The sequence below is a fragment of the Mirounga leonina genome, unplaced genomic scaffold (genome assembly GCF_011800145.1).
Source record: "Mirounga leonina isolate KUSES-001 unplaced genomic scaffold, KU_Mleo_1.0 Mir_170, whole genome shotgun sequence".
In the NCBI taxonomy this organism is placed as follows: Eukaryota; Metazoa; Chordata; class Mammalia; order Carnivora; family Phocidae; genus Mirounga; species Mirounga leonina.
Window position 1 is genome coordinate 7,107,487 of NW_023270433.1, and position 22,643 is coordinate 7,130,129.

The 22,643-nt window shown below is 50.2% G+C and overlaps 1 protein-coding gene across 2 annotated transcripts in view; it reads right to left on the reverse strand.

Moving 5' to 3' along the window:
* The window catches only part of LOC118017624 (spectrin alpha chain, non-erythrocytic 1), a 97,269-nt gene that overhangs the window by 20,558 nt on the left and 54,068 nt on the right, over positions 1-22,643 (reverse strand). For both annotated transcript variants that reach the window (XM_035015698.1, XM_035015696.1), the window contains 27 exons: positions 21,813-21,946; positions 21,499-21,643; positions 21,267-21,421; positions 20,498-20,633; positions 19,152-19,253; positions 18,149-18,286; positions 17,569-17,679; positions 16,794-16,871; positions 16,499-16,654; positions 16,061-16,265; positions 15,362-15,543; positions 14,771-15,014; positions 14,457-14,579; positions 13,688-13,905; positions 12,773-12,865; positions 12,299-12,433; positions 11,090-11,238; positions 9,736-9,795; positions 8,426-8,624; positions 6,717-6,821; positions 6,280-6,303; positions 5,712-5,747; positions 3,955-4,002; positions 2,702-2,793; positions 2,276-2,420; positions 2,008-2,189; positions 34-133 (listed from right to left, as the gene is read on the reverse strand). In XM_035015698.1, the coding sequence (XP_034871589.1) occupies positions 34-133; positions 2,008-2,189; positions 2,276-2,420; positions 2,702-2,793; positions 3,955-4,002; positions 5,712-5,747; positions 6,280-6,303; positions 6,717-6,821; positions 8,426-8,624; positions 9,736-9,795; positions 11,090-11,238; positions 12,299-12,433; positions 12,773-12,865; positions 13,688-13,905; positions 14,457-14,579; positions 14,771-15,014; positions 15,362-15,543; positions 16,061-16,265; positions 16,499-16,654; positions 16,794-16,871; positions 17,569-17,679; positions 18,149-18,286; positions 19,152-19,253; positions 20,498-20,633; positions 21,267-21,421; positions 21,499-21,643; positions 21,813-21,946 (3,495 nt within the window). The remainder of the gene's footprint in view (positions 1-33; positions 134-2,007; positions 2,190-2,275; positions 2,421-2,701; positions 2,794-3,954; positions 4,003-5,711; positions 5,748-6,279; positions 6,304-6,716; positions 6,822-8,425; positions 8,625-9,735; positions 9,796-11,089; positions 11,239-12,298; positions 12,434-12,772; positions 12,866-13,687; positions 13,906-14,456; positions 14,580-14,770; positions 15,015-15,361; positions 15,544-16,060; positions 16,266-16,498; positions 16,655-16,793; positions 16,872-17,568; positions 17,680-18,148; positions 18,287-19,151; positions 19,254-20,497; positions 20,634-21,266; positions 21,422-21,498; positions 21,644-21,812; positions 21,947-22,643) is intronic.

The following is a 22,643-nucleotide window of genomic DNA, read 5'->3' on the forward strand; positions in this document are numbered from 1 at the left end:
CCCTTCTGCTGCTCAGCAGACGGATCTACCTACCTGGTGCCGTTCCAGCAAAGCTTCAGCTCCGGTGACATCCTTGGCTAGCTCGTCTGAGGAGACCAACCCTCGTATCCCATTGATCCAAGACATGAGGTCCCTGGCAACCAGACACAGAGCAACAGCTATTACATGACCTGGCAAGTAGGCTTTCTGCCCAGGAAAAGAGAACTGCACAATTCTTGTCTCAGAAGATTATTTGGGGTCAACTAGTTACTCTACTAACTAGTTAATCTACTGAATGTTTAACTAGTTATAATCTACATCTCTGGGCAAAATATTTCAAAGCCCCTTGTTCATCCTATTGAGATGTTAAAAAAATTAAAAACGACAACAAAAAACCAAGCATTCCTCAGAAGACAATGAACTAAGTTTGATACTAAGATCTTCTGACCCTAAAGAACAGTAGATGACTGGGTGGCTCAGTTGTTGAGCATCTGCCTTCGGCTCAGGTCATGATCCCAGGGTACTGAGATCGAGTCCCACATTGGGCTCCCTGCTCGGCAGGAAGCCTGCTTCTCCCTCTCCCACTCCCCCTGCTTGTGTTCCCTCTCTCACTGTCTCTGTCAAATAAATAAAATCTTAGAAAAAAAAAAAAAAGAATAGCAGGTTTTAACACAAACAATAACTGTGTTTAGGTTCTGCACAGTTTTGCTAGCTTCGGAGGAAACCACTTTTCTTTGAACTCACAGCAGTCCTAGGCCTATGCGTGCGCTGAACCTTGCTTCTTACTGAGGTCTGCATGTAAGGGCACAAAAATCACCATGTCAAGTCACAGGTGCCACGCTTCCTTTGATAAAATACACCCGGAATAGGCAAATCCACAGAGATGGAATGCAGACTCGATGAGGAGAGGGGAGGGGGAGTGACTCCTCATGGGGCTCGGGGCGTGAAAAGTTTCAAAACTGCAGAGAGCCGCTGGCCGTAGGACACTGCAAGCAAGTACTCTAATTCCCAACGAACTGCACACTTAAAGATCTGTAACTGTTACGTTACTTGATCTTTACTTTAAAAAAAAAAAGGAAAACCAAAAAACCAAAAACCCTACCTGGGGCCTCCTACTAGAGGCCTGGGAAGGGGGAGAGCATCACCTGCCTAGTCCCATCCCCGAAGAGGAAATGCCTGCATCACACACACACGTACGTGCGTACCCATGTGTGCACACACGTGTGAAACCCTTGTTCGACAGCACAAAGGTGTGCCACAAAGAAACCCCTGTCCTGAATGCATGCCAGGGACCAAGTGCCAAATCATCCGCCGGTGGTGTGCTACGTAGCCTCAAAAAAGACTGAGGTCCCAGGTCATGGGACATTCAGGGCGACAACTGGCCTGGACTCTTCAAAACTGTCAGTGTTGTGAAAGAGGAGACACAGAGGGCGGAGGGATAAGGAGACAAGGCTACCACGCAACGGGAATTCTCAACTGGATCCTGGACCAAAAAACAAACCCGGACTAGTGAAGACACACTGGAGACAACTGGGAGAAATGGAACCGGGACTAGGTACAATACTGCTGTGCTGGCCTCAGACGTGGGCGTGGAGAGCGGAAATACAGGGCACACGGGAGGCACAGGCCCAAGTACTTGGGAGGTGAAGGGCCACGTGTCTGCCAAGGACAGACAGGTGGGTCGGCAACATGGAAGTGCGTGCTTAGAGGTAAAGCCAACTGGTGGCTACCGGCGAGGGGTGTCATGTGGGTTCACTGTTTCGTCCTTTCTAGTCTTCTATAGCTGTGAAATTCTAACTAAAACAGGTTTGTGGAAGAGACTAAAGTACATCTCTGGCAAGTGAGAGATACGTCTAAGGAAGAAACCGAATGCCATCTGGCGGAAAGTGAGGGAGATGGCGTGCACGTGGACAGGGAAGCAGAGACTTATTCTTGACTTGCTGGCATTAGGTAGCCGGAGGATTTTACATCGACCAGAGGTGACTTTCCCAACGAGAATGACCCCACGATGGCTTCTGGGCTTCGTACCGGAAATCACTGAGGAAGCGCTGCAGGTCGTGGGAGTCGCCCAGTTTGGCCTTGCGCTGGTCTGCGCGCTTCCCCAGGCTGCTCCACGCCTGGTCCAACTCCGTGCACTTTTCCTGCAGGTCCTCGGCTGACTCGGGGTGGGACTGGATCAGGCGCTCGGCTGTCTCCCCCAGAGAGTTGACCTACGGGAGCAAGGTGGCGAGACAGCAAGTTAAGCGGGTTGCGCTCTGCCCGGGGCCAAAATGTCCACGGCATTGCCACCTCTCACCTTGTCGCCAAGAGCTGCGAGATCCCTCTCAAAGCCCTCGTGCTTGCGCTGCAGGGCTTGGACACTGGCCAGATCGTGGCCGTAATTGTCTGTGTTGAGAGCCTGATTCTTCTCTTCAATCCACTCTTTGGTTTCATCAGCATCTCTACGGAGAGACACACAGGCGGTTAAGGACGGCTGGGCACAGCTGCCCTGAGTCCAGGACAAGCACGGCAAACGTGTCTAGTGGGCACTGTACGTCTGTCAGCGGCGAGCACCAAAAGCTCCAAGAAGCAGAAGAACACTCACTCACTCACTCTACGGAGCAATCTACCCCATTACACATACGGTCCCAGATGCGGGCGCACAAGTATCAACCAGATCCGAGTCAGCACGTTTAGGGGCCGCCAAGGTCAATCCCCTCCCCAGCCCCGAGCTGCCCCGCACCTGTGGAACCTCTGCACTTCGTGGGCGCTGCCCAAGAGCTGGCTCCGCTCCTCGGCCAGCTGCTGTAGGGACCGCCAACGCTCGTTCAGCTCCTGCAGGACGACAGTGGTCAGCTCGGCCGCACCCCCTTCTGTTGCGCCCATGCCAGACCGGGCAAGGGGTAAGGAACCAAAGCTGGCACTGAGCCTGCAAGGAAAGGCTGGAGCACAATTTCCTGTCTCCAGCCTTCCTAGCTGAATAAATTAGTATAGACACGACAGCAAAAGTCCAGAAGGTGAGGACCTCGCCATAGTTAACCACATCAGACGGCGTGAACGCTCCATGAATATCGGACCTGGAATCACCCCGAAAGCTGCAGAGACATGCAGCCGACTTATCCTCACTCTCAACTCCTAGCCTGGTGCCTCCCATGGAGCAACTGTTTCATAAATAACTACTGTGTGGGGGGCGTCTGCCTTCGGCTCAGGTCATGATCTCAGGGTTCTGGGATTGGCCTGCCTCAGGCTGCCTGCTCAGTGGCGAGTCTGCTTCTCCCTCTCCCTCCCTTACTCACTCTCTCTCTTTCTCAAATAAATGGATAAAAATCTTTTTTTTAAAGATTTTATTTATTTATTTGAGAGAGAGAATGAGAGACAGAGAGCACGAGAGGGAGGAGGATCAGAGGGAGAAGCAGACTCCCCGCCGAGCAGGGAGCCTGATGCAGGACTCGATCCCGGGACTCCAGGATCGTGACCTGAGCCGAAGGCAGTCGCCCAACCAGCGGAGCCACCCAGGCGCCCTAAATGGATAAAAATCTTAAAATAAAGAAATAACTAACTACCGTGTGGATAAATCCCAGAGCCTACTGCCCTGAGCCCAGCTGCATCCCAGGCCACGGAAGGCCAAGCAGGGCCTTGTGCTTGAGGAGACAAAACACTGTGGGGGCCAGAAAGAGGCCAAACCTCTCCTGCAAGGAGGCGAGAGAGGCATTCCCCGCCTTCTGGGCCCTACACTTCTTGCAGCTCCTGGCCCTACTAGAAGTGAAGGGAAGGCGAACTTTACCGCTAAGACCTGTGAGTCCTTGACCAGGAAAGGCAAGCTCGCCACCCTGCCACGGGAGAAGAGCGGACACTTTCCTCGGAAACCCTCGGGCCCAGGACAGTGACAAGTGCAACAGCTCGCGTGACTACTTAGCACGAGGGCTCGGCTACAGTCAGGAGAAGGAAAACAGTGAGGGAGACCGGGAGACGAGGGGGCTGGCCACAGTTTCTTACCTTGATAGAATTAAAGGTGGCCACGGTGTGAACCATCAGACGAGCAGACTATGTAGGGGAGGAAAGCAGAAGAGCAACACTAATCAAGTGTCTGCCAATTAAGAGACAATTCCGAGCAGCAAGTGCCGTTCATTAGGTCCCAATTATCAACCAGAATTATCTTAAGGGGACACGGTCAAAATTTTGAGCAGAGCCACAAATAAAGGATTAACAGTGGAAGGGCACAAAGCACCCAAGTGCACAATTTAATTAAGTTCACTGGATGAAGAGTCAAGGGAGTGGTGACAACCACAATTAAAACAGCGGGCTGTGGCGGGGCGCCCAGCTGGCTCCATCGGTAGAGCATGTGACTCTTGATTTCGGGGTCGTGAGTTCGAGCCCCACATTGAGTGTAGTGATTGCTTAAAAATAAAATCTTAAACACACACACAAAACCCCCCAGCTGGCTGACAGAAAACAGAGCTCAAAAACTTCAGTGTCTTCTTGTTCATACTACAGAACAGTCCAGAAAACACCCAATTTAACAAATGCTGGCAACTGAGACTGTTTGAATAAATATACCAAGAACTTCGTATCTCTCCTTGGCTCCCGGGCTGCTCTTCTTTCTAACAGTGTCCCCCCTGAACTAAGGGCAACAGCCTTACCAGATTGGGGGGGGAAAAAAAACCAACACAAAGACCAGTGAATTAGCTTTCTTCTCATCAAGGTACAAATCAGACGTTCCTTGGGATCGCAGAGCCCACCCAGTTTTACGTGAAAGAAACCCCACATTACAATGCCCATAATCTTCAAATATGTTAAGAAAATCGGGCCAAGCTGGGATGCGGGGAAGTCGGGCTCATCGGTGCTCCTGTGACACGCCCAGGTGACACTTTCAACCAATGTAGGTGTGTACAGGGCTCAAAAAGTAGACACCTTTGTCTTCAACCCGTTTCAGAAATGAAAAAACAAAAAAACAAAACCCTGTATTTATTTATTTATTTAGTGGTACTGGTATTTATAAAGCTACCTGAAATATGCTTCTGAAAACATACTTGTTACCAGAAAAATCCTGCCAGGAGGTTAGACAGGTAAGGATGTTGCCCACTCACACCACCAATGATCATATATCGCTTGTAAGAACAATTCAGATTGAGAACAAGGGAGAAAGCTGAATCAAAGGGAAAAGGCATACTCCCCCCAGTGTGAAGTCTCTTTAATGAGGAGAATCATCCGGGCCAGGAGGGGTGAGGAGGCCAGAAGCAACGGACCCTAGCCAAGCACCCTCCCTGTGTCTGTTTGGGAGAGCGTCTGTTGTAGTAGGTACATCTCTTTTTGTTCCTCCTCCTGCCATCTCTCTGCAGGATCTGGTGTCTCTGAAGAAGCATTTCTTAGGCCACCGGGGAAAGTGGCTAGGCAGAGGTCATTTTCTTCTCCCTGTCCTGTCCTTCGGGACTGCAATCCCATGGGTGCGACCACACCTAACAATGCAGGCCACCTGTGCAAGCTTTATTCTGGAAGCGCCGTGGGTATTAAATGCCATCTAACCCAACTCGTTCTGAGCACTTGCAGGGAAACACCTTGCTTCTCTATGTTAAGGATTGCATTTTAAGATATGACAGAGTCAAAGGATAGGGTCAAAAAGAAACCAGCCCAAACAACTCCAGAAATGACCAGACTCCAAACAAGCCCGAATCCTCAGAAACACCAGAAAAACACATAAAATATGTCTATTCCTGAAAACCTTTGGAAATAATAATTGGCAAAGGAATTCCTACCTTCCACGGGGACGCAGTCTTGGAATCAGTTTCATCCTGTTCAGAGGAGGAGGCAGAGTTTACGCAGCCATGCGGTGCAAAACAACGCAGCCCCCACCCTCTCCCGTCCATGGTAGGGGGTCCCCAGAGCCATCAGCCAGACTGGCGTTTCCCTGAGATCTACAACTGATTGCTGGCTCAGAGCACACAAGGCTGCTTGAGGGAAGTGAAGCCAACAAACAGGAGAGGAAAATTCTAGTTTTTATGGAGTGGACCAAAATGAAAAGAATTGGGAAATTTAGTAAGAAAACCACCAACTTGTGTCTCTGTCCTACTCATCGGATTCTTGGAAAAAGGATAACAAACGTAAACAATTGCTGTGGAAAAAGTTTTAGAAAACTGAAGAGAGAACTTTTTTTTTTTTTTTTTGGTCTTCTGGATAATGGCAAATCCAAACCTATTTCTGCTATTATTTCTTTTCCACAGATTTTTGCCAACAAAGGGCATCTCTGAGGTTTGGGGACAGAAATCCTTACGAGGCTCATGACTTTATATTCTTCCCACAACCTACTCCTCCTCACAGACTCACCTTGGGCATCATGCCATACACCTCCTACAAGGAGAGAGGGAAACGAGTTTCATTATTAGAGCAAACACACAGCTCTCTGGGACACTCGTTACTGTCAAACCCGGACACGGAGACAAAATTACAAGAGACGAATTGGCTGGAAGAACTTCTTAAAAGTCTAACAGACCCAGTGTTTATATGTAAAACCTTTTACTTATTTAAGAAATGGGTGCGTTTAACTACTAATCAAGGACCATGTAAACAGTAAACAACTTCCACAGTATGAAATGGGCACGTGGAGAAGACAGGAGGTAAATGAAATGGTGACGGAGAGCACCTGACCACACCCTGGCCCCCCCTCTGCGCTCGGGACACCGTGTTGGGCTCAGAAGGACACAGGAAGGAGCCCGGTTGCTTCCTGCCGGTCACGCGGCCTCAGCCAAGCCCCAGATACTTGCCTGCTGCTGTACGGCCTGCACCTCGTCGGCCATCAGACCTTCAGACTCCAGGTCTTCAGCCACCTTGTTGATGTCCTTCAGCCGTGACTCATTGGCCTTCAGATCCTTTAAAGCAAAAGCCATAATAACTAAGACTCTGAGAGTAAATTGGAGGAGGAGGCGGGCAAAAGAGGTTCACAAACGATGGTTTGAACCTATTCATTTCTGTTCACTAGGCATCCTATGAACTAGTTTTTCTATCCCATGGCAGTCACCTCCATCAGGACATCCTGACCGTGGCTATCAAGGAAGCAAGGAGATGACAGGCACTGTCTGACAATAGTCTGTCTCAAATTCACTTAACTAACCGTGGTTCATAAACCATTATTCTGTCGGGATGGAAATTTGCTTTCATCTTTCTTTGGAGAAATGTGTTTTCAAAATGTGCTGAAATTCTAATGCCAGCCCCTGTGGGAAAATAGCCCCTCACCCACATTAACTGGTTATAAAACTCTTAAAGTGGAAACGATAAACAAGATGTGGTTTGGGGCGACTGGGTGGCTCAGTCATTAGGCGTCTGCCTTCGGCTCAGGTCATGATCCCAGGGTCCTGGGATCGAGCCCCGCATCGGGCTCCCTGCTCGGCGGGAAGCCTGCTTCTCCCTCTCCCACTCCCCCTGCTTGTGTTCCTGCTCTCGCTGCGTCTTTGTCAAATAAATAAAATCTTAAAAAAAACAAACAAGATGTGGTTTATGCACGCAATGGAATTCTATTCGGCCATAACAAGTTGTGGAGTCCTGAAACCCACGAGGACAAGAATGAACCGGGAAAAACATTATGCTCCGTGAAAGCAGTCAGTGGTAAAAAGTCACATAATACGGGATTCCATTTGTAAGAAATGTCCAGAATATGTCAATCTGGGGACAAAAAGCTGACTGAGTGCTGCCAAGGGCCGGGGGTCCCAGGGGAGGATACTCTAGTGGGTGTGCAGCTTCCTTGTGACGTGCGAAATGTTTCGGGAACCAGAGAGGTCAGTGGTGCGGTGCCGGGCTGTGCTCAATGCTTCTGAACCGCACGCATTAAAACGCTTAACTGTGTATTATGTCAATTTTACCCCAATTAAAAAAAATACTTTAACACATTTTTGTATTTTAAGTTAGAAAGTTCTTAAAACAAAGGGCACCTGGGTGGCTCAGTCATTAAGCGTCTGCCTTCGGCTCAGGTCATGATCCCAGGGTCCTGGGATCTCCCTCTCCCACTCCCCCTGCTTATGTTCCCTCCCTCACTGTGTCTCTCTCTGTCAAATAAATAAAATCTTTAAAAAAAAAAAAAAGTTCTTGGGGCCCCTGGGTGGCTCAGTTGGTTAAGCGACTGCCTTCGGCTCAGGTCATGGTCCTGGAGTCCCGGGATCGAGTCCCACATCGGGCTCCCTGCTCGGCAAGGAGTCTGCTTCTCCCTCTGACCCTCCTCCCTCTCCTGCTTTCTGTCTCTCTCAAATAAATAAATAAAATCTCAAAAAATAAAAAAGTTCTTAAAACAAGAAAATTGCCTGTATTTCCTTGAAGCTAAACTAGTAAAAAAAAAAAAAGTTCCAATTCACACCATTGAGAAATGGCTCCTCAGTGGGTGGAACACAATCTGTACCGTGTTTGTTCTAGTAAACTACAGTCACGAGTCCAGAGATCCAAGTCTTTGAGCCACTTTTCAGCTCAGACGCAAGACCTCTCATACCTTCTGGAAGTCATCGAACTTCTTCTGCAGCACCTCGACCTGCTCCAGGTCGGCGCCCACCTCCTCGCTGGTCAGGGCCGCCTCCTTCTCGTTGATCCACTGCTGCAGCTCGTTCGCCTCACGGAACAACATGAACCGCTTACAGCTCTTCTCCAACATGCCCTTGCGCTTCTCGCCCAGCTCCAGCAAAGAGTGATACCTGAGGTAATTGAAGAGGGTGACAAGAGGGGACGGGCAGGCATTTAGCTTCCTACAGAAGCTAACCTAAGGGCAAACCACCGGTGTCTCTGAGATGTGGGTCCAAGGCCATGAGTGTGTCATGATGGTGCCCAGGTGACAAGGTGTCAGAACACAGATGAAGATGAAGCTCCTACGGGCCCGCTCTACGGCCTCGGGGATAAGTACACACTTGCTGTTCGCCACTGGGTGGCTCGGACAGCCGGGCACACTCATCCCCGGGCCCATTTTGCACTTAGAACATCACAACCACAAATGACTGGAACCAAGCGTCTAGCACAGGAACACGGGGTTCATGCGAGCACAGCTGAGACGAGATGAGCGCGCTGAGCACAATGCAGACAGAGGTCCTGCTCCACTCTCGTAACTCCCTGACTGCCCCAGGTGGTGGGGGAAGGCATGCCCATCTTACAACAGCCTTGTCCAGGGCGTTAGCCTCTCTGAAGGGTAGGGGAGTGATACATTGACTTCTCAGAAAGTTTTAGCAACTTCAGAAGGAAAATCAGGTCGAATACAGAATACATGCACCACTTCAGTAGTTGGAAGATTTTTTAAGAAGATTCAAAGAATATTCATGCTCTTACGAGCTAAAATACAAAAGACTGAACTACTTATACTATCTTTGGAGATGTGAACATGACAAACTTAATAAAACTAAGTTAAAGACTAAAAAAAATCCACCATCACCATCAAATCTAAGCTTCTCAGAGTGAGATTAAAAAAGCAACGAGGTACCAAGACTCAAAGCACTTTAAAGGGAGGAATTTCGTTTCCTTACTACTGAGGAACACTACGTACCCCGCCTTCAGGTTCGCTGCCGAGAGTGGCTGGCCCACCACCAAAGCCAACAGAGGGGGGACCAACAACACTCTAAACACACAGTTGCACACAGAAGCAACCCAGGAGACAAGCGGCCGACTGACACGGTGCCACCGAAACCTCTTCCCTGGTGAAGCTGCCGCATGGCGGCACAGTCCCCCCCACCTCGTCTTTCTGGATGAACAAGTGCCTTGCAGAGAAGCGGCAGAGGGAGAACGGACACGGGCGCTCGGCAAGGCCGCCCGCCTACTCACAGTTCCTCCACCTGTTTCATACGCAGAGACACACTGCCGGCCTCCTTAGTTACGCGCGTCCTGCACGGGGGGGCACAGCAAAAGCACGCACAGATTAGCGGGATTAATCCACAGGAAAGGAGAGCGGCAGCTCCGACGGGCGCCAGGAGGCTGGATGCTTCAAGTGGGGGCACCTGAGGAGCCATTCAAAAGCTCTCGGAAGCAGGCCAGGCCACGAAGGAAATCCGTAAAGAAATAGCCGGGAAAGTAAATTAGGGGGGTTAGTTTGCCTTCCTTTTCATGAACAGTCTGCCACGTTTAAGGTTGACAATTTTCCTTGTACTGGCAACACGGGGAACTGCACAGAGCAAGGCGAGGCGAGGGAAGGGCTGCCCCGAGATAGGGACCGGCCTGAGAGCGAATATGCTCCACCAGTCACATCTCAGGCCGGTGGCTTTGCTCCCACAGTTACGACCCTGGTCGAAACCACTCTCCTGTCTCAGCAGGAACGGAAAAGGTCTGGATGTGGACAAATACCTGATCTTTTCAAGGATCTCAGAGTCACAAAAGTTCTATTATAATAAAGTCTAGTGAGAACATATCTTCTGGATATCTTTCAAGTGTCCAAAACTTTTGAGCTCATTAGCAGAGCAAGACACCCTACAGGAGGGACACAGGTCGATATGGGAGCTTAGGTAGAGGACAGAGAACAGAGCCATTTCATGAAAAACCACCTCTGTCTCAGAGCAGAAAGCAGGAGAGAACCACTCTCCAAATAGCCTTTTAAAAGGGGCAGAGCTGTAGGGGCGCCTGGGTGGCTCAGATGGTTAAGCGTCTGCCTTCAGCTCAGGTCATGATCCCAGGGTCCTGGGATCGAGCCCCACATCGGGCTCCTGGCTCAGCGAGGAGCCTGCTTCTCCCTCTGCCTCTGCCTCTCTCCCTGCTCATGCTCTCTCTCTGTGTCTCAAATGAATAAATAAAATCTTTAAATAAATAAATAAATAAATAAATAAATAAAAAATAAATAAAAGGGGCAGAGTTGTAGGCGTGTGGGACCTCTATCAACTCCAGAGCATCTCCCCAACTGAAGGACAAAGGTTCAGAGGGTGATGTTTAGAAAATGCTGTTGAGGAAGAGAAACTCACTTTAGGGGAAGAAACAAAATAAGGAAAATAAAGGTAACAGTCAAGGGTTTTAGGTCCAAAGGGGTTAAAAGGGACTTGCGCAAAGTGGGAAGAGGGTGTCCTAAGTGCACACGGGCACAGGAACAGTTGCTCCGAAGCCTTGGGACACTGCCTCAACCGTGGCCTACATGGGATGGAAAGTAAGCCCCGAGGGACACCTGGACCCTTACGGTCGCCAGAATGGCCCTTACTGGTGGTCAATCTGTTCCTGCCGCACGGCGATGCTGCCCTGTTCCTCCAGGAGATTCTCGCGGGAGGCCGACTGGGCGGGGTCCAGCTTCTTCACGTACGCGGCTGGCACGAAGCCCTGCCGGTCGTTCACTTCCACCTTCCACCAGTCCTAAGGAGACACGCGGACAACTGAAAGCACCAATTCCCCAGGAAGGGGGAGAGCAGGAGGCCTGTGCACGCACACACATGCACACACGCACCAAGGACCCGTGACAGTGTCAAAGTCACTTTGTTCAAGGACTGTCCCCTGCCAAGCGTGGAGAGCGGCACGAGAAGGTCGCAACGACACCCAACATGAGGGCAGCCCTCTCTTCGTCACACTCCACAACTTCACTAATAGTGTGACTAGCCACATGTGGCTGCATAAATTTGAATAAGTTAGGTCAAATTAAGTTTAAAAACTCAGTTATAACCAGTCACATTTCCCTGCTTAATCACTTAATCATCACTGCGGTAAGAGCTACCGCAGAGCCAGCACACAGAAAATGTCCACCATCACAGAAAGTTCCACAGGACAATGCTGTTGAGTAACCAGAATGAGACCGGAAGACGGCTGAGAGTCAACAGAAAATACAAATCACAGGTTTTCGCAAATGCTCATGATTAGGGTAAACTGGGGGTGTAAGAATAAGGGTCTTTAACGATGGCTGTGAGCATTTCTCCAGCCTCAACTAGTATCTTTTGTAATTTATCGGACACGTGGGGTACCATGCGCCTCACTTCAAAGTCACTGTCAAACCAGCATATGTCAAGGAAGGAAGCTGTTGACCTGAGAGGCATGTAATTTCGAGAGCCTAGGGGTGACGTCGCAGCTGTTGTCAACTATCTGCTCTAGTCACACGGTCTAGGTTAAGAACCAACAGCTACAATATCCAGAAAAACAAACTTTGGTCTGAAGAGAAGGAATTTCACCCAGAGGTGTATAATCAGGAAAAGAAGCTACCTCGAAGAGTGTGAGCCAGCTCACTGCTTCCAGGTATCTGGGAAGATGGACGGATTACCCTCTTGATCTTCCATGAGATGGACCCGTATCAAGGGGGAGACTGGGCAACTCTGGTCTCTCCTCAAATTCTAACCCAGCTTCACTGCAGACACAACGACCCACAGACACCCCACCGAGCAAAACTGGTGGTGCTGACAGAGACATACAACCCCTTCCGACGCCTTGCCTTGTTGGTGCTGTTGAGTAAGGTGAGGATATCCCCTTTCTTCATGGTGACCTCTCGAGGGCTCTTCTCCTGATAGTCGTAGAGAGCCAAGACCAGCTCTTTCCCAGTCTCATCATCCATGGGGGCCACTTGTTGCTAAAAATCCCAAGAAGGGTAAACCCAGTTAAAGGATGTCCATGGTGTGTCACCCGGGCACACGACAGACTCCAATTTCAACTCCAACTGTACCAAACACATATTTATGAGAGTTCTCCTCTGAAGCTACCAATAAATTCTGATTCCAGAACTTTAGCTGTTCTGAATCTTAAGGAAAAAAAAAATCTCATTTTAAACCGTTTATACATCTTTGTGTCACAGGACGTCGCACTGAGGCCACCAGAACGTTGCCTACACCCGTCACACCTGCTAGAAGTGGCCGGGCCCTGCAGGTCCTGAGCCCCCACTGCACAACGGCTCAACAAAAGCCCAGCTCACCCGGCACGACTGAGCCTGGTCCCGCAGAGCCTGGATGCTGCTGCCATAGGCGCTGAGATCTGACATCAAAGCTTCGTGTTTCTTCAGGAGAGCCTGAAACCAAAATCACACACGGTGACCCGGGCGCAAGGAACTGGGGCGCCCCGGCCACGCTGCCTCACCGACCCGCTGCCCTCCCAAGATGTGCTCAGTTACATGCTGACTTGATCACCTCCCGCTCACTCCACGCTCTCTCCCCATTTCTAACGAACATCAAATTTGGAGGACGTATTCTTTGTGACTCATAATACTGTCTTTTCTCCCTGCCCGTACGTGCCTACGCGGGGCTGGAAACAGACACGGAGACCCAAGGCATAGTATCGCACACGTGGTGAATCCCCCGCCTGTCGTAAGAAATCAACATCACCAGCAAAGCAAAGCCCTCCCCGTGGCTACTCCTCTTCTCGCCGCACGTGGGGCCTTCACCGTCACCCGCCACCACCGCTGCCCAAGCTTTTCAGTTCTCCCCTCCCCGTCTTCTGGGAGAATCCTGTATGCTGCCTGTCAGCACTCAACTACTCTGGTTTTTGTGCAGACTGGCAAGCTAAGAGTCAGTACAAGGGGTACATCTAGCCCGTCATGAATAAAATGTCAGGAGTTTCCCTCAAAAACACCAATTACTGGCAAAACATGGGATCATGGATATGTGTGCACACGCATGTGGAGAGAACAGATGGGTAAGAATGGCAAAAGGTGTGGTAGGAGGCAGTCTCATCTCTCCTTCTGGCACGACTGTTTCCACAGCGGAAAGTAAATAACAGCTTCTAAAGCACCCTGAAAGGCCACCGACAGCTCGGAGGCTGCACCTGCTGCACACGGGCACCTTCGCAGCGGGGCCCCAGCCTGAGCCCCGGCAGGCTCCCCACGCTCGCTCACCTCCGCGGAGTCCTCGTCCTTCCCGTAGTCGGTGCTGCCCACGATGGGCTCCTTCTCCCGCATCCAGGACTCGGCCTCGTTGGCGTCGGCGAAGTACTGCTGGGCCTGCAGGGAGTCTTCCAGGTCCTGCCGCCGCTGGGAGGCCTTGGACTTGAGTGACTCCCACTTCTGGTTCAGTTCGCTGAGCTTGGTCTTCACATCCTCTGCAGCAAAGTGGCCTGGAAGGTGGGTGAGGGAAGGGAGGATAATGTAAAGGAGGATGCCACATCGCCAGACAGATAGGTCTTCTAGGTACCCACGACACCTCCAGTATGCATGTGAGCCAGGCCCCTATGAATCCCCAGTTTTAGGAGAGGCTCGGGTCCCAACCTTTTAAGTGATCGGCTCAATTTTTGCCTCCTCGAGCCATGATCTCTATCTGGACCCTACGAAGCACCAGAGATTGGACCAAAAAGACATGCTAAAAGCTTAACAGTGCCACCCCTACTCCTTGCTCACTGAGACACGCACCAGGCTGTTCCACACTCTGTCCCCTACTTGATCTCACTCAACCCTCACAACTACGTCAGGAGTAGGTGTTATTACCTGCATCTCACAGGTAAGATGTTCAGATCGAGAGGGTAGGGTCTAGTCAAGATCACACAGGGAGGAGAGAATGGGGAAGGTACTCAATCCCACAGCCCAATCTGACTCAAGTCCACGTACTTAAGCAAAGAAAGGACATAAGAAGAGCAAGAGCAAAGCCACTCCCTGGATGGTAACCACTCACCTTCCTCCACCATGGCGTTCCCCTTCTGTGTAACGGCTTTGATGCGGGGCTCATGCCCAGCAATTTCTGCTTGGAGGGCTTGGTGCTTCTTTAGCAGATTTTGGACTCCAATCAAATCTTTGCCTGAAAGCAGAAACCGCTCCCTGGTCATCCAAGCCATCAAGAGAAAAGTCAGCCCTATCATTCTTAAGATTCCACCGGGGTTCCAGTTTAACTGAAACTTGGCCTTTCTTGTTCTGACACGCACCTCCCTTATGCTATGAGGGTAGAGCCCCTTCTCAGACTTGATTCTTATCGGACGGAAGCAGACTGACCTCTGTTGGTGGATGCAGCGATGGGCTCTTTCTCCCGAATCCATGTCTCCTCATCCTCGACATCACGGAAGAGCTGCTGCAAACGCAGAGAATCAGCCAGCTTCTGCTTCCGGGCAATCATGGGTTCCCTGAGAGCCTCATAGCGAGCCACGAGGGCTTCCTGTTTCTTCCTGATGTTTTCCGCGTCAAAATGGCCAGCATCCTGGAACTGGCGGGCCTGAATGGTGATACCATCAATCCGATCCTGGAGATGGGAGAGGACGGAGGCTTGAGAGCGTGGACCAGCATCGGCAACTAGGTTCTGGACTGATCCTACTTCAATAGTGGTTTGGTCATATACAAAGAAAAAGTAACACAATTTTCTTCCCAGCCCGGAGAGTATTTTTCTGCCATCTCTTTCCCTCACTGTGGGCTTCCAGAAAGCTCTGAGGAGGAGTTTAGTTGGAGAAGAATAGGGAACACATAAGGCTACCTAAGAAAATCAACACCTTTTATCCTTCCAAAAACAAGTGTGGTCTGGACGTCACTTGCCGTTCTTCACTCCTATTTCCACACCACTGACCGGGCAACAGCCCCCAAGTCACACTCTACCTGGTGAGCAGCCACATCCGCCTCCAGCAGGGCATGCTTCTTCTGGAGGTTCTGGACATTGGTAAGATCTTTGCCATAATCGTCCGAAGCCAAGTGACCTTCCACTTCATACAGCCACAGCTCAATATCCTCAACATTGCGGTTGAACTGCTGCTGCTGGTTCGCCTCGCGAAGCTTTATCCCTGGTCAAAGGAGCAGATCTGATTATCTATCTGTTAAGACTACCTTTCTGCCAATACTGCTCATGAACAATGGCCTCTTAGTGAAGGACTAGGGGTCAGGAGTGTAGTTACTGCTTCACCTCCTTCACAAAGGTAAAGAAGACAAATGCTGACTTGGAAGTTCTGTAAAAAGCATTCTGACCCCCCTGAGAGAAGAACGTCTGAGATTTACTGAATGCCCTTGGCTCTCAGCTGAGCTTTGATTTTCAGTGATGGGGCCCAGTTCAGTCACGGCCGGTTGACCGAATCACCCCCTTCTGACGCAGGCTCCCCCACTGACCAGCAATGTCAACCACATTTGCCACATCAGCAAAGCATTGACAATGCAAGGGAGGTAACTCCTACGGGGGATGAGCCTGCGTGCCCAAGGTCTGAGGGCCCACCTTACCTGGGTGGTTTATGTTCCTACACTTAATGAGGAAGGGACATGGAATCCCGCAGCATTCCTCTCACAACCCAGGGAGACACCTTCTCTTACCTTTCAGTTCAGTGGCTTCCAGCAACTTCTTCCATAAACTGATGACTTCATTCATACGAGCTGCTACCTCATCTTTGGCATAGTGGTTGACATCAATCAGCTTTTGCCCCGCTTTCTCCAGGGCATCGATGCGGCTCTGGTTGGCCGAGAGCTCAGCCTCAAAAGCCTGATGCTTCTGTACTTTTCCTTGTAGGTTGGATGGGTCCTGCAATAAAAGGAAGAAGGGGGTTCTACCTTGCACCTGAGTATGGTCAAACTACCCTACTACGTTACCTTCGTACTTCTCTTTATGGGCAGGGGGCGGGGGTAGAAAACAGCCTACATTAAATAGTGCAGTTTTTGGAATTCCCTCTCTCTTTCTTTAGCTACAATTTATCTGCGGGAAGTGCCTTTAGCTTCCCATCCAAATGCTCCATGGCAACGCCGGCAGGACATTACTTTATAAGCTTCATCTGTGGCAGTTTTCATCTTCTCATTGACCCAGCTCTTGAGCTCATCGGAGTCGCGGAAAAACTGCTGCAGGTGGAAAGAGTCCGCCAGCTGGGCCCGGCGACACATGGCTCTCTCATGAAGGGCGTTGCGGCGGCTCAGCAGCTGAAAGACAAGGAGCCGCGTAAATCTCTGGTTCCTACCCCCCAGGGATTTCTGGCTCAAGAGGCTACATGGCAACACGCGTCTCAGAAGGGAGAGCCGGGGGTCGAAGGCAAGGCACGTGGAGAAGCCAGGAACGCACCGCATCTCGGCGGGTGGCCACGTCGTCCATGGCGTAGTGGTTGTTCTGAATCAGCTTGGTTGCAAACTCATCCAGTGCCTACGAGGGAAGAATCACGGTTGTTCCCCGGGAGGCACACGGTTGCTCAGCGTGGCCTCCAGAGCGAAATAATTACTGACAGGTCACAAAACACTAAACCATCACACAGGTCAACGTTTCTCCTTCACTTTTGAGTGTTTGCTTGGCGTTGTTAGTCAGAGACAACACTGTTACGCCAGCTCCCTTCAGGACGGGAGACGTTTGCTGTAGCTGATGTCACAACACATCTGACAGGGTCAGACAGGGGTCGCCAACGGGTTAGTAGCCTTCCAGTTCTTGCCTCTAAGAACTGTTTTCAAGGGGAAAAATACCTCTCCCATGAGCTCTAGCTACTTTTACTTTTTAATTTTATTTTTTGAAGATTTTAAGTAATCTCTACACCCAACGTGGGACTCAAACTTACGACCCCGAGATCAAGAGTCACAAAGTCTGTTGACTGAGCCAGCCAGGCGCCCCGAACTCTACTTTCAGTGGAAGGGAAATGTCAGCGTGGAGGTTGACATCAGGAGAAGATCTCATCCCGTGAGCTTTGGCAGGCCTCCCCCGAGGCCATGCTCCGCCACCACCATGAGAGCTGAAGCCCCCACAGGGTCGCCTCTCACGCAGATCCTCTATCATGTCTGCTCGGAAACCCTCAAGAAGAATGGACTCTGGGCTGAATCTAAGGATCACCCAAAGGTACAAGAAAGGGTCTTACTGTAATTTTTTCCTCCTGGGCACTGAGGGATTTCTCAAAGTCCTCGTGCTTTTTGAGGAGTGCCTCCACACTATCCAAGGAGTCTCCCAAGTCTTCGTTCAGCAGGAAGGCCTTGAGAAAGAAAACAGAAGTGCTCAGAGGGATGCCCTTTCACCCCTTAAGGCTTTTGGCAAGCAAAGGATATGGTGGCCAAAACATGAAAAGGAAAGAGATTCTACAGCTATTAAACTTCTAAGATGTCTTCCAGAAAGCCTAACATCCTTTAGATTCACTTAACACTAATCTAAGAATAGGGTGAAGTGCTAAGTTCCAGACCAAAAACACCCAAAACGCCTCTAGAGTAAGAAGCAATCCCACACCAGCACACTCCTCTCTAAGCCCGGGGCCTGTCCCAAGGGCCTCCAATCCCAGTGGCGGGAAGAAAGTTGGCAGAGCCGCCAGGAGCCACTCGGCGAGCCCTCTTCACCTGATTCACAACCACAGTTTCCTGGTAATTTCCTGCCTGAAATAAGCCAGCCACCTGAACAGCAGACAAGAGAGAAAGGAAGCCGTGGCAGGCGGGCGGGTGGGCGGACGGTACCTCCTGCTTGCTCATCCAGTTGTCCACCTGCTCGGTGTCGCGGTAGAAGAGCTGCAGGTCCATGCATTGCTCGTATTGCTGCCGCCGCAGCTCCCACAGCTCCAGCAGGGCGGCCCGCTCCTCGGCCAGGACGCTCAGCTGGGTGGGGGACACGGGGGCAGTGGGCGCAGGGCAGGTCGGCCACCCACCCCCAGGCAAACAGAAAGGTTGCCCTGACATTTCTAATCCTCACACTCCTCTTCCGGCCTGTTTTCTGGTTGGCAAAAGGGGGCGTATCCCATTCACTTGGGTCAGCCAAGTCCCAGGGAACCACGCAAATCCCTAGTGGTTTGTATGTTTATGCGAATTAGGAGAGGGAACTCTAGTTAATCTAGAATTAATTTACTGCCATCAAATGATGTTAGGTCAAAATGCTAAGTAAACTTTAGGTAGAAGAAAAAGGGCATCTTTCTAAAAGGTGGGCAGTAAAAATGGGAGTAAGGCGTCTCAGCTGAGAAAGGCTGACTGGGTGGGTGTTCCATAAAACATGGGAGGCTCACAAAGGCCCCAGGCATAAGTTTTACGCTCCACAGTTGACAACAAGTGTGTCTTTGAAACGTCTCTTCCTAGTCTACACAATCTCAAAACATCATTCTCTAATGTTCCTCAGGCATCTTCATACTCAGATCCTGTGGAACTTGCAAATCGTGTACACTTATACGTATTATCTGAAAGCCAGCAGTGCCCTCCGGTTCCACCACTAACGCAGGACTCAACTCCCCACAAAGTCCCCTTTAAGTAGGAAATGGGTCACAAATGTTCCAAATGGATGGAACTTTCTCCCTCTGATCAATCACCATCCTACACATAGGTCGTCTTCTTCAGTCTCTCAAGAAGCTGCCCCTGAACTTCCCGGTGCGAGCTCTGTGGAAGCTTCTCGCATACCACGGCGACACAGCCTGGATATTAAAGGATGGATAACAGCTTTCAGAGACTTTCAGTTAAAGAACCTCTCCTCTCTTACCTTCTCCCTCACTTCATCTGAGGCATAATGGCCAGCGGCAAGCAGGGCCTGTCCAGACTCATCTGCAGATTTAAAGCTGTCCTCGTGAGCGTCGATTTCACCCTACAGCGAGAAAAGGCACAATTTATGCCCAGCAACTTAGAAAAAGAGATGCTGAATTTCACACAATAGTTACAAATCAGAATTTCCCATCTCCACCAAGGAGCACGATCAAAGAGGAGGCCAGGCTCCCTAACATCGGTCTGGGTTATCCAAGCACAAGGGCACCATTTACTGAGAAGTCTTTTTGCCACTGGCTTTTCAGGCCACCTCTGTCAAAGCCTGTCATGTTTCCATACATTCAAGGCTCTGAGTTCCGTCTTCTGTTCTGTTGGGCTCTCTACCCTCCTTGTGCTGGATGCGGGGGTTGAGGATTTTATAGCACCTGGTAGGGTATGTGCTTCCCGATCCCACCCTGTTCTTCAAAATTGCCTCAGCTGGTTTTGAATTTTTTTCTTCCAAATCAAGTTTAGAATCAGCTTGTCTCATTCCAGAAACAAAGAAAGACCTGCAGGGTTTCTGTGTGGAATGGCACTGAGTGTAAAGATCCTGGGGAGAATTTTTCTACCTTTACAAGAGATCGTTCCAGCCATGCATGAGATAAGATGTTCCCCTTTAGTCTGTCTGTCTTCAGTCTTTCAACAAAGCCTAACCGCCATTTTGGCAGATGTCTTACACAACTTTTGTTAGATGTATTCCCAAGTACATTATACTTTCTGATACAATTATAAGTAGCATTTTAAAAAATGATGTTTCTGTTGCTAGTGTATTTGACATTCATATATTGACTTTCTTACATCTACCATATTAAAACCTCTCAGAAGACTTACAGTAATAATAATTTTTTACGATCCTGTTTCATAGTGTTTTCCAAAACTACCTAGCCATAGAAAACCTTTCTTTTTAAGGTAAAGCCTATTAAGAGCTCATAAAACCAGTTTCCTGTGGAACATAGTTTAGGGAAAAACCAAATAAGAAATTTAATTACACCAAATATGAAACTCGGCATTTAAACGAAGACACTGTTTAAGATGGTACATGACTGATGTACAAAACAGTAGCACCTCCATCTTGCCGGGGCGTGGCCTCTCACTTTTACGGACCACACTTAATCTCCTGACATTTAACCCGTTTCACCATCTATGAGAAGCAGGCAAAGCCAGTCTCCAAAAGCAATACCAACAACAATCCCGTGGTGAGAGCTACCTGTGAACAAAGTTTCCGCCACTCTGGCTGTAAGTAAGAGTCCCACCCCGATGTGTTACAAGCTAAGGCCTTTCCTTCTGGAAAATGTTGGGAGACGCTACCTTGTGCTCCTGATGCCTGTCCAGCAGGGCTTCAGCCCCAGCCACGTCATTGGCGAGCTCATCAGCATTGATGAGGGCTTTCATCTCAGTCACCCAGCTGGTGAGGTCGCGGAAGTCAGCAAGGAAGCGTTGAAGCCTACAGAAAACCAAGATAAGCCATCAGATGTTCCCAGTGGAGAGCCCGGATGAAAAATGCCTTCTTAAAGCTCTGAATTCTGTCCTCAGACCATGCCAACTCTAGTCCTGGGACACAGAGGATTCTTTAGTCTGACCATAAAGGAAAGCAAGAGAAGGAGGAAATCAATCCCTTAAAACCTAGGTCATGTCCATCACTGTAATTCCCCAATCTGGTCCCTTCTCTCCAACTTCCTGGTCATTCCCCAGTTCTAGCTCTGCTCAGTAATTAGCATTCTTTCATTTCCCAGTCCTTGATTTACTCAATTTTAATGGTATATTCCACTGGTGCTCTGATCGCTAAGGAGAGATTTCCACTTCTACTGGTCATAATGCAGCAACATAGGACGGAAGAATATTCATAAAGTCATAAATACAATGTACACACACACACACACACACACAGCAGAGTGGCCAGTCTCCAAACAAATAAGACATAGGCAGGAAAAAGCCACCTGCACTTTCTTAGCACAGGAAGCTGGCAGGTGCACAGCAGCGTTCTCAGTATGCACAAGGGACCCCGAAGCCTGCCTCCCCGACTCTCTAAGAGACGTCCAACGGCCCGGGTCACTGAGTCCCAGGAGAGGAGTCCCACCTGTAGGAGTCGTTGAGGCGGGCGTGTCTCTCGGCTGCCAGAGTCCGGATCTGCTCCCAGTTGGCAATCAGCTCCTCTCGCTTCACCTGAATCTGCGCGGCGCTCAGAGGGTGGGACTGCTGCAGGCGGTCGGCCTCGGCACACAGGGCTTTGACCTGGAAATGCCCTCCATCAGACTGTGCTCGTGCCCCCTGCTAACTTATGTATGGAACCGGCTGCTTTCCGAACCCACCTTGTCCTCCAAAGCAGCAAGATCTCTCTCCAAACCCTCGTGCTTCCGCAGCAGAGCCTGAACACTGGCCAGGTCACGGCCAAAATCGTCAGAGGCCATTAACTGCTCCTTTTCCTTAATCCAGCTTATAGTCTCATCCACATCCCTATGGAACGGAGACACCAGGGCAGCCGCTTATGGCAACTGCCTAGAGCCGGGGGTGCCGCAGCGGGCCAGGCCCCAGGTGGCTCCAGCATCTTCTTGGCACGTGCCATATACTCGACCCGGCCCCCCAGGTACGTGCCCACGCCCGGCAGCCCGCCCTGGCTCAGTACCTGTTAAAGCGCTGAACCTCAGCCGCCCCGAAGAGCTTCCCCTGTCTCTGAAGGGCCAGTCCCTTCAGCCGCTGCCAGGCCGCGTTCACTTCATCCTGCTTGGTCTTGATGGTTCCCTCCTCGGGGTGCTGCTCCTACATGAGGGACAGCAGACTAAGAGAGGTCCAATGGCATGGGTCGCTGAGTCCCAGGAGAGTCCTGAGCCCCTGGCTCGTCCAAGTCTCTGCCTCAGCAAATCCTCTTTCTGAAGCAATACTGCTTTTATGCATGAAATGAAGCCAAGCTTGTTTAAAACTAGCCTCCAGGGGCACCTGGGAGGCTCAACTGGTTAAGTGTCTGACTCTTGATTTCGGCTCAGGTTGTGATTTGGGGGTCTTGAGATCGAGCCCCACGTCAGGCTCCACACTGTACGTGGAGCCTGCTTAAGATTCTCTCTCTCTCCCTCTCCCCCTCCCTCCCCTGCTTGCTCTCACTCTCAAATAAATAAATAAATAAGTAAAACTAGCTTCCATTTCCTTTTACATAAAAAGGAAGGGTCATTATCTAGCCCTTGGAGTAGATGGTGAGGCCATAAAGCAGTGGCGGGTATCAGTACCAAAACCTTTATTTATTTTTATTTTTTTATTTTTTAAAGATTCCATTTGTTTATTTGACAGAGAGAGAGAGACACAGCGAGAGAGGCAACACAAGCAGGGGGAGTGGGAGAGGGAGAAGCAGGCTTCCCACGGAGCAGGGAGCCCGATGTGGGACTCGATCCCAGGACCCTGGGATTACGACCTGAGCCAAAGGCAGACGCTTAAGGGCTGAGCCACCCAGGGGTCCCAAAAACCT